General features: G+C 35.3%; 1 protein-coding gene across 1 annotated transcript in view; it reads right to left on the reverse strand.

Annotated features, from left to right (window-relative positions):
* LOC107556691 (VPS8 subunit of CORVET complex) overlaps positions 1–12,031 on the reverse strand; it is a 130,760-nt gene that overhangs the window by 26,796 nt on the left and 91,933 nt on the right. The window contains exons 38-40 of the mRNA XM_016239861.1: positions 7,711–7,880; positions 3,713–3,881; positions 2,138–2,191 (exon numbers count right to left, since the gene is read on the reverse strand). Of these exons, the coding sequence (XP_016095347.1) occupies positions 2,138–2,191; positions 3,713–3,881; positions 7,711–7,880 (393 nt within the window). The remainder of the gene's footprint in view (positions 1–2,137; positions 2,192–3,712; positions 3,882–7,710; positions 7,881–12,031) is intronic.

The following is a 12,031-nucleotide window of genomic DNA, read 5'->3' on the forward strand; positions in this document are numbered from 1 at the left end:
CAATATAGTAAGAGTACCATAAGCATTTTTAGTGAAATGTCTGAGAATTCTTTGGTGGCTATACCAAATATAATTGAGGTGGTCGATTTTACCCATTCATTTAAAAACATATGCTCTAGGGAAAAAATGTGCCTCTATCTACATTTTTGCAAAACTTCAAAAATATACCAATATATACAATTTACCAGCTGAAGTGAGCACTAAAGGCAGTAAAACAACTACTTTTATTCCTGATATGCATAACAAATGTCCACATTTGCATCATCAGCTCCATATAGAAAGCTTTTCTGATGTAGTAAACCATCTCGGTACCTCACCTGGTAGCACTTGTGATGTGTCTTGAAAACTTGAAACAGTCCACGAAACATGAGGCATGATAAAAGAGCTTGTAGAGGCTAGATAAAATGGCATGGTTGCTTTAGCAAATGCATTTTTATCTCACTTTTATTCTTGTTAACAGCAGCAGTGAGGTTTAGTGAGGGGGGGGGGGGGGGGGGGGGGTTTTTTTTTTTTTTTTTTTTTTTTTTTTTTTTTTTTTTTTTTTTTTTTGGGGGGGGGGGGGGGGGAGGAGAGTGTTATTTTTAAAGGCGATAGAGCATTAAATTTACTAGGCGTCAATCATCGAACATATCATTTTCAAACTGCTGCAACACATACAACAACCAACGTAAAATGTTGCCACATTCACATTCAGCTGTTTCGGTATAACTGTAGTGCTAATCACCGGACATTTCACTTTGAAAGTGTCATGAAGTATGTAAGAAGCAATGCAATATCATTCTGCAGAAATGTCACCACAGGCACGTTTTTTTAATTTATTTTTTCAATGAGCCTGGGTTGAATGAAAAGTAATGTAGGTCCTATAAGTTCAATAAAATATATGAATAAAATAATATATTATTTAAATAAAATTACAATTGAAAATAAATATAAATAAATAAAACAAAGATTATATTGACTTCTAAAGTCACTGTTGTCTGGCACAACAATTTATCTGAATTACTTTTTTTTTTGTGGACTTTTCTCAGCAATTAATTGTGATTAATCCAATTAATTAGTCTGCATGTCATGCAATTCTTTTTTTATACCCGAATATGTATTTTTCTTTCATGTATGACATTTTTGTATGGGTTTGAGTACATTCATGCATGTAAATCTTTATCTACGCATGTAAAAAGCAGTTTCTACTCCAACAGCATTCAAAAATGAAAAGGAGAGAGAGACAGAGAGAAAAAAAACACTGTGTGTCATCCTGTCAGCCTTGTTATCATTAGCATGCAGGAGTTCTGAAGAATTGCGTGTTAATTAAAGCAAAAGTCCCCCACAGGTATAATTCTGTGCGTTAGCAGGTTTCAGAAAACTTGGACGTGAAGAAAAGTGCTGAATTTTGCCTGTTACAGATAACACAGTGCTTAGTGATGCTAATGGCTGAGGGTTTATTGAAGGAGAGAGAGGACGAAGGGATGCCGGAGAAGAGGAATAGGTCAAAAGGTTCATGTCACTTCCTGTCTTGTCTTTAAGGCACACTGTCACATTGCATAAAACGCCAAGTCTCTTGACCGACAAGCAATGAATGCTCAATGAAGAGAGAGAAAGAGCATGGCTCCAAAAGAGTGAGAACCCAGAGACAGAAATGTGGATGAGAGAGACAAAGATAGAAAGAAAGAGACAGACAGACAAAGCAGGACTGTTTCATCACTCCATTCCTGCCAGTAAACAAATGCATGAAAGTAGGGAGAGTGTAATGCAATCATAAGCAAGCTAATTTGCTTTGAACCAGCAGGGAAAAAGCCATTTACGTTTCATGGATGGATGAACACACAAAAGGCAGAGTGGAAAAGAGCTATGATTCTCCGTCTAGCTGAAGTAGAGCAATGATGCACCTCTAAAAGTGCTGGATTTAGTCAGTTATAGAAAAGAGAAAATGCAACACAATATTGAAACCATTGATACCAATTACAAACTAAATCTCAAATCTAAATTAAATTAAACTGCAATTAAGTTTGTGGCTAAATGAACTGTCAATATAAATATAAAACTATTTAAAACAGAACCATTCTTTCAGCTGACATACGATTTAATCATCTTAAACTAATCAAGTCCAGTGTAGTTGTAGAATGTAATTCCACTCACTTACCTTTCTCCCATGAGCCTCTGTTACAATCCCACGATGAGCAGACGTCACTTTGGTCTGAAACACATGAGGTGACCGGTTAAATGTGATTGACAGATTATGACAAAAGCAGTGCAGCGATACAGTCAGACTCGAATACAGATCTGTTATGATAATTTCCCAACTACCCTTACACTTTCATCTGGTCATAAAAAGGTGAAATTATCTGTCAAGAGGGTCTGCAGCAGTCCTCTCTATGATATAATTTGCTGTTTTATGTTTTTAAAAAAAAAAAAGTGTTTTATGTTTCTGCATGTTGGTCATTCCACATGATTTTGTTCTTCCAGACAAACTTTTTTTAAATATTAAGCAGCAGTGAAGCTTTTGTTTAAAATATAGATTTTTCTAAGAAAAAAAAAAAATTTAACTACTACTACTAATAAGCGTATCGTTAAGAATGTTATTCTTTTAATTACTCGCATATGGAAATGTAATATATGACATATACAAAACTGCCCTATATCAAGAGTTATATTTCCATATATGTTACCTTTAAGGCCATACATTATATTCACATTCTGTAACGGGCGAGCAGGAACGAGATGGAGTGAGAATTCAAATGCGAGCATGAAAGTTTATTTGAAAAACACAAAGTTTTTCTTTTTTAATAAATCTGCAAAAATGTCAACAATTCTGTGTTTTTCTGTCAATATGGGGTGGTGTGTGTAAATTAATGAGGAAAAAAACTTAACTTAAATGATTTTAGCAAATGGCTGCAATATAACAAAGAGTGAAAAATTTAAGGAGGTCTGAATACTTTCCGTACCCACTGTATATTCAGATTTGAGATGGTGTATAAATCTCAATTTTAAAAAATGTAACCCTTATGACTGGTTTTGTGGTCCAGGGTCACATATATATAATCCAATCCTGGAACAAGAATACAATCCACACAAATAAATCAGCTTGGAACACACATACTGTACAGGACCATTTTTGAATAAAGTATTAGATTATCACATCACTGACCCATTAATCCAGCACCTTTATATTTATTTTTTCATTTACAGTACATCACTAACTGTCACACTTACAGAAATGTAACATTCGTTTTTTTAAGGTGCAGTGCCGATTCAATCAGCAGGAATTATGGGCCGTGTGTTCAAGGTCAAGGCAGCTTTTTCAGCCGCTTTGTTTATGCAGTTGTGCAAATACTCTAATCACACTGGTTGGACACCTCTGTGATTAGGGATACTAGCCTTGCTCTCTTTTGTGCCTGCTGCCATAAGCCTTCTATGGTTACGACTAATACAGCTGCATGCAGAGAAAGCCATTTGCATGTCATTTACATACACCACTGCCACATAACAGAGATCCAATTAGCGTGGATAATACATACACCATGCATGAATATAAAAGTACTTTAAAAGTCATATTGCCTCTAATGCAAACTCTCTGTAGATCCATTTTGGCAGTATGAACTTGTAAGCAATATGACAATTCTTTAAGAATTCTTATTGTCGTCCATAGAAAAATGAGATTCTTTTGAAGCACAATATGCCAGAATTTTCATATTTGAAACGTGACTGTCTGACTGACCTGTGCCAGAGAAGTGGAGCGTGATCGAGAGCTCTCTGCGCTGGGTCTGTCCGCTGGCCGTGAGCCCTGGTTGGATGTGCATTTGTAGCAGCTCCACGAGTACTGCCTCTCGCTCAAAACACCCACCTCTTTACGCTGAAGACACTGGCAGTGGTACAGGTGTCCACAGCTACATATGAAATAAGAGTTCAGAATGATGCTAATCCTGGTCTGTTTGTGTAGTAAGTTTTGGCAGAGTGCTACAACAGCTTGTTAAGTAAGAAATATGGGACTCAAATAAGGCATCAGAACAGGGCGACCAATGGCAGATATAATGCTAATATTTATAATAGAGGTCTCACAATAACTATGATATTTAAGAAATTAAATATTGATATCACATTAATATTACACATACGATAATACTGTGAATACTCCAGCACCAGTAATGTTCTGGTTGACACTTCCAAATAGTGGTAGGTTGTATTGCACCTTAACACTGGTTGGCACCTGTCATAAACTGGAAAAAAAGGTAGAAGGTGCAGTGTGGAGCTACTACTGCCACATAAAATCAAACTGGAGGAGATGACCAGACAAGGCGGGATGTTAGAAACCCCAGTCTGCAGGAAGTGTTGATCCACAGTAAAGTTATTTTTGTACATCTTTTGTACGGTTATGGTCACAAAATCTCTTCACCTTTCTACACTTATACTTTAAGTTACATTCATTGGCCAACAAAAAAAGAAAACACAAAATAAACAAATTTAAAGATGAATTTGACTGATAGCATTATTTATTTACTTGTTTTTTTTTTAAAGAATTTGTATAGATGACGCAATAATATAGTTATCATAAACTATTTTGGCCACAATAACAGTGTAGAAAAAATTGATATCGTGACAGCCCCAATTTTTTACAGTAAATGTATTTAACAAAAAAAATTTAAAAATAATATATATATATATATATATAAATAAATTAACTGAAACCAGAGGCATGTGAAACGACTCAGAATCTCCCTTAAACGTTTCTTTTCTATCACAATCAAATACTGTATCTTTTAAAATTTGTGAAATGGATTAACACTTGAGCTTGTGCTGACATTAAATTGGTTCAGTTTATTTTCATGAGTGGAAGAATCTCTGTTAATCTACACAGTCTCCTCACCAGAGGCAATGTGTTTCAGCAAGGTCATATAAAAAGACAGAAGAGTGGGAGAGAAGGAGAGAAAGAGGGAGAGAGAGAGAGAGAGAGACAGAGGCTTTATGTATGCTCATTTTGCTGTTGGTACAGCATTTTGAGTATTACACACACAAGCCATATTGTACACATGCCTGCAAACACACACACACAAGCTTTCCTAAGGGATTGTTCAAGTGTGTGTATTTATGTGTGTGTAATTTACGTCTCAATTGTGTGGCTGCAAGTTATTTACTGCAGTGATTCCAAGTGGAGAGTCTCAAAAGCAAGGGGAAAATTTGTGTGTGATGTGTGTGCGTGTGTGTGTGAGTGAGTGAGAGAGGGGGGAATCAGGTGGTATTCTTGCCTTGCTCGCTATTTCCTTTGAATGACAAGCTGCAAATTCCCATTGGTCATGGAAGGGAGAGTGCAAACATACACTGACACAGACTTACTTCCACAGACAAACTGAAAGACTGGACAACCATATCTGGTTGACAGTTTAAACAGACAAACAGAGAAAGTGAAACAGAGATAAAATGGCAAAACACTTTAATTTTAGTAGCATGAAAGGAGCTCAGCAACAGGATATTCTGCAAAAACTTCTGATTTTAGTAAATCGGTTATAGTTAAAAAAAAATACTTGGGTGTTTAGAGAAGTTCAAGTTTTTGTGGCATTTCATGTTTTTAATTGAACAAAATAAATCTATTTTTTTAAGTTTTAGAAACTTGTTTTATTCAGATATTTTTCTAATGTTTAAATGTAAATGTAGGTGTTCAGGTGTGATGTTAATACACTTTGAGTCAGATAAATACTGCTCTAACAAACTATGTAATCTGATAGGTAGACAATTAAACAAAAATTTTATTAACCAATTTAGATTGGTAAAGGGTAGCTTGACTTTATTGTATTGTATTGTATTGTACTATTTTATTTTATTTTTAAGTTAACTGAAGTGAACTAATTCAGGTATGTTATTATAGGGTTGAAAAGGATACATTCTCAGGATCTTTTAAGGCAAGCCTTAAGAAACAACATATATATGAACTAACCCAGAAATTAATGTTCTAGAGGCTGAGAAAAGACATTTTATCTCTCTGTAACGAAAACTTCAACATCATGTCTAGACCGGACATAAGTGTGATACATCAATCACCAACAGTAAAATGATGCCTCATTCTGTTTCTGACAACCTTCACATGCTTGTGCAACGTCCGGCAACAGGGCTAATGGATTTCAAAGGTTTCAAAAAGTCTACAAAAGACTATGGCACATGGCCCATAATTCAAAGACTAAAAGTCTGCGGTTCAACTCATACTGTACCAGATGATTAATGTACACTATGGCCAAAGAAAACTCCACTTTCAAGGTTCAGTTCTCAAAAGTAACAGCTTTTGATTTAAATGCATGATTTAGCATTTATTTGGTCAAATATAGAATAGAAAGCAATAAAAGGGAACACACTGATGTCTGATGCAAATTTCTGGATGCAATTAGCCAATAGGTGACACTAAGGTGAAGAAAGCAACTCTATACACTAATAAACAAAAATCTATTAAATAAATTAGCACTGCAAAAGGATGTCAATAAGTGTAAGCAGGGGCGTTAATTTCGTCTAACAGTAGGGGGGGGACAATAAACATAAAATTTCTCAAAATCAATTTTAGAAGGGGACACAAAAAATACAGCTAAAATTGTACTTGTAAGGAAAAGTTTACACAGAAGAAAGCCTTACTACTATTAGTGTAACAGGGAGACCGTGCCAAATTAGACAACTTCAAGCTGTTGTGGTCGTGTCCATTGTAGACATTATCCATCAAGCAAGTAACATTATTATTATTGCTTACATAGTGGACTCATCGAAAAATACATTGGCATCATCTGTATTAAAGAGAAAATAATAACTTCATCCGATATTTAAGTGAATAAAATAGCCTTGACAGCCTTGGAGTTGCACAACTATTGACTTTATTCTCGCTCACCGGACTTGTGTGTGTGTGTGTGTAGGTGATGTAGGGTTGCCAGGTTTTCACAACAGCTTGTTAAGTAAGAAATATGGGACTCAAATAAGGCATCAGAACAGGGCGACCAATGGCAGATATAATGCTAATATTTATAATAGAGGTCTCACAATAACTATGATATTTAAGAAATTAAATATTGATATCACATTAATATTACACATACGATAATACTGTGAATACTCCAGCACCAGTAATGTTCTGGTTGACACTTCCAAATAGTGGTAGGTTGTATTGCACCTTAACACTGGTTGGCACCTGCCATAAACTGGAAAAAAAGGTCGCAGGTGCAGTGTGGAGCTACTACTGCCACATAAAATCAAACTGGAGGAGATGACCAGACAAGGCGGGATGTTAGAAACCCCAGTCTGCAGGAAGTGTTGATCCACAGTAAAGTTATTTTTGTACATCTTTTGTACGGTTATGGTCACAAAATCTCTTCACCTTTCTACACTTATACTTTAAGTTACATTCATTGGCCAACAAAAAAAGAAAACACAAAATAAACAAATTTAAAGATGAATTTGACTGATAGCATTATTTATTTACTTGTTTTTTTTTTAAAAGAATTTGTATAGATGACGCAATAATATAGTTATCATAAACTATTTTGGCCACAATAACAGTGTAGAAAAAATTGATATCGTGACAGCCCCAATTTTTTACAGTAAATGTATTTAACAAAAAAAATTTAAAAATAATATATATATATATATATATAAATAAATTAACATATTCAAAATTACAAAAAAAGATTATGAAATAAATAATTTTTGTTTGTTACAGTAAAAAGCATTGGACTGTCGTCTTGTGTGTACCTGAAGATAATGATCTCCTCCTCGCTCTCTTGCCATCTCTTGTACTGCTGTAAGCAGATGTTGCAGTGGTACTGTCTTGGGTGAAGCCCTCTACTGACCGCCTTGCGCAGGTGTGACAGAGACCAGTGAAGATCTGAATTCAACAGATTTGTGGTCGTCTCCAACAAAGTCTGAGAGATAGAAAGAAGTAGTAAAGTAAACCACTGCAAAGGTTTAAAGAAAAAAAAACTGAGTTATGGCACAGAGGTCAGCACACATGCTCCGCGATTCTGCTCATTCAGATGAAACAGGTTTGAGTCTAGGCTGTGATGTGTCCCGACTCAACATCCCCCCTTCTCTTCCCAAAAACGTCCTGCCATACAGTATTATACTGCACTGTAAAAGGCAAAAACTTGTGCTAATGCTGATCCTATTTGTACATTTTGATGTGTTTAAATTTTGGTTGCATGGACAAAATGTATTAAAGAATATTAAAAATATGTTCATTTGTGTTACAAGAAAAAAGAAAAGAAATATTTATGAGGGAATTTTCATTTTTAGGTGAACTATTAAGTAAACAGATCAGAAGTTATACTGTAAGTAGTGCACCTGTATATTATAAGCACACTTAGAACTTTACAGAAACTGCAGCATATTTCAGCAAAAATGGCACGTGTACAGTGCCATTCACAAAGATCTACACATCCCTCACAACTTTGCATTTCTGTTAATTAAATATTTTGATTTGGTTATGTTTCAGCTACAAATATGCCTAATACTAAACACATTTTACCATATCTAAATACATTTTAAAGATTTTCCCCTTAACAAGCATGGAAAATGATAAAAGCCGTGAAAGCCATCATATTTAATCTTCTAAACAGCTTACAGGAAATGATGAACAGCTACAGTTTCTAACAACATACAACTTTCCTTTCCCATAAAATCTTGATGTTAATTTAAAAAATAGTTAATTTTAAGATACGTGTCAAGTATCCTATTTCAGTTTAATTCACGAGGGAACACATTTATTCATCCACAACCCCAGGCAATGGAAGAATTTCTCCATAACGAATGAAATTATCAGGACTGAAACCAGAGGCATGTGAAACGACTCAGAATCTCCCTTAAACGTTTCTTTTCTATCACAATCAAATACTGTATCTTTTAAAATTTGTGAAATGGATTAACACTTGAGCTTGTGCTGACATTAAATTGGTTCAGTTTATTTTCATGAGTGGAAGAATCGAAAGCCTTACTACTATTAGTGTAACAGGGAGACCGTGCCAAATTAGACAACTTCAAGCTGTTGTGGTCGTGTCCATTGTAGACATTATCCATCAAGCAAGTAACATTATTATTATTGCTTACATAGTGGACTCATCGAAAAATACATTGGCATCATCTGTATTAAAGAGAAAATAATAACTTCATCCGATATTTAAGTGAATAAAATAGCCTTGACAGCCTTGGAGTTGCACAACTATTGACTTTATTCTCGCTCACCGGACTTGTGTGTGTGTGTGTGTAGGTGATGTAGGGTTGCCAGGTTTTCACAACAAAACCCGTCCAGTTGCTACTCAAAACTAGCCCAATCGCGTTTCGAGGGGGGTTCCCCAGTAAAAAAATAAAAAATAAAATAATAATAATTTTTCAAGTTCCTAGAAGTAAAATACACGTTTTGCATGCGTTATTGGGGGTCGCTTCAACCTGCAGACATGAAAATAACCCGTGGCAACAGTGTTAAAGTAGCCCATTTCCGCGGGAAAACTGCGGACTTTGCAACACTGAGGTGATGTAAAAGAGGAAAGCAGGCATTTGGACCAAAGCACTGTGAGGCAAGGGAGGGGGAGACTCAAAATGTTTCTAAACTTAAAACACTTTGTTGCCCCTGTTTGCGTTTGTGTTGTTTTACTACTTACAAAGTTATTTAAAGTATAAAACTTTATTTATTTACAATACACAGTGTGGTTTTTAATCATATTTTTAGGGGGGACAACCCTCATATTGTCCTCCCCAGGATTTCTGCCTATGAGTGTGAGACAAGTTCAGTTGAATTTCATACAACAAAGTCTCTTTATTCTTATTTAATTTGTCTTGACTTTCAGGCAGCTTTAAAGAATGTTGTGTGAGAGCTTGAGATGAGGGAAACTATTTATGGGAAAGTATTTAGTTCATTAAGTAAAACTGTAGGGTGTGTGTGTGCATGCCACTGATAACCATTACGGGTCCTAAGACGTCCAGAGAGCCTCTTCAATTATGCACTTGTTAATTAATGAAGAAACAGCCATTAATGAGCTCTCATAACATTCCACCCTCAACTGACCTGATTAAAGCAGCTGTGAGGATAAGCTGGAATAAGTTAAGTGTGATAGTTCCTCTAAAGGGTGTCACTCCCTTAAAAGCTATTAAGAGGGACTGAAAAAGTACAGTAGACTTGTGTGTGTGTGTGTGTGTGTGCATGACCCATCACTGTGTTGTTTTATGAATATTGCTGAAACATGTGCTAACAGGTTCCTACTCTCTTAATAGTTTCGATGTAGAACATTTATTTTATTAATATTTATACCAATATTTATAGTATAGATTACTGGTCAAATTAAAACCACTGGCATGTTGAAAATAATGAAAAAGCCAATATTAGAAACTGGTTTCTAGTTGGTAGGTAGTAGGTACAGTATACGTATTGTATCAGCTTTTTTTCTGCTGATCAATCAATAAATACCAACCCAAAGTTAGCTAAATGTATACTAGCAACAGTTTGAAAACAAATCTTCCAAAAGATCTGCATAACTTTTAATTCATTCAAAAAACAAAAACAAAACCACAATAAAAAACACTTAACTAGAATATAGATTTTTTACTGTAACTTCTGATCACACCGCAAAAGAGTGTTCTACGTCACTTTTTTGCTTTTTTGTTGTTTTCCAGTGCAAATGTCTAAAAGATTCTTAAATCAAGAATCAAGATACATTGAAAAGCAAAATGATAAGATATAAGATATATAAGAAAAGACTGGCATAAAGGTTTTCAAAAAAATTTTTTCAAAAGGATCTCACCTCCACATCTCATTCCAATTATCACATAAAACACTGTGAACTTAGCTGCTGTTGCTTCAGCAGAGTGAACAGTAAGAGTCGATCTCACTATAATTTAACAGAGCTAAATTATGTATCTTTCTATGCTGCTGTCTGAAGCCAGCAAGAGTGCAATTAGTATGGAAGTAAGACATGCATGACGCATTATGGGTAGCTATACTATATAGACATATTTAACAGGCTGTCAAGGCTGTGTATCAACACCTCACAAACCCTGTACTACCCCCTAACAATAAATAAATAAATACAATTAATTTAAAAAAATGTGGTGACACCATGAAAATGTGATGTTTACTGATGCTGCTGTAGAAATATACTATTCAAAATAGTCCATGAATAATTTATTATGTGAGTGAAAGGGCAGTTACTGAGATAAACTCAGTAGTATTCAGCTGGCCATGTGATCTCAACATGACAGCTCCCATGAGGCGAACTAGGGGCGTGAACTTTTGAACAAGATGATGTGTAAATGTTTCTGATGTTGCTTAAAGATCATATTTTTTCATTCTGTACTGCCCTTTAGAAGCCACCTAAAATACTTAGATGTTTCACAGAAGACAAAATAAGTACAATTTACCTTGATCAGTCAATTCAAAAAGTTTACACCCCCCCCATGTTGCTATCTTGACCATCAGTGTATGTTTTGTAATAGTTGTGTACGGAGTCCCTCAATTGCCCTCAGTGTGAAAAAATGGATCTCAAAATCATAGTCACTGCTGAAAAAGGTTCAAAATGGCCGATGATGCCGGAAAACCAACGAATGTGCAGAACCTGGAGGATTTTCTGATAAAAAGTGGACAGCTGAACTGCTCAGGACAAAAAGAGACTCATGAACCACCATCACAAAATATAAAAACAGTTGTGTAACAACACTCAGTATTAAGAATCAAGCACGTGTAAACTTTTGAACGAGGTCATTGTTATAAATTCAGTTATTATTTTGTCTTGTGGGATATATGTAAACATCTGTTATGTGAAATAGTAGGACAGTAATAAATAACAAATAACATGCAATTTTTATGATCACACACACACTGACACACATGCATACAAGAACCTAAGACAAACGACAATGAACATGCTTCTCTATGGTGCAAAAATGCATTCATAAAAGAAAGCATTCTACAGTAACAAAGCTGATGAGGTCAAATTGCTATAACACACACACACACACACACACACACACACACACACACACACACACACACACACACACACACACACACACACACACACACACACAC

The sequence above is a fragment of the Sinocyclocheilus grahami genome, unplaced genomic scaffold (assembly GCF_001515645.1).
Source record: "Sinocyclocheilus grahami isolate Dianchi unplaced genomic scaffold, SAMN03320097.WGS_v1.1 scaffold576.1, whole genome shotgun sequence".
In the NCBI taxonomy this organism is placed as follows: Eukaryota; Metazoa; Chordata; class Actinopteri; order Cypriniformes; family Cyprinidae; genus Sinocyclocheilus; species Sinocyclocheilus grahami.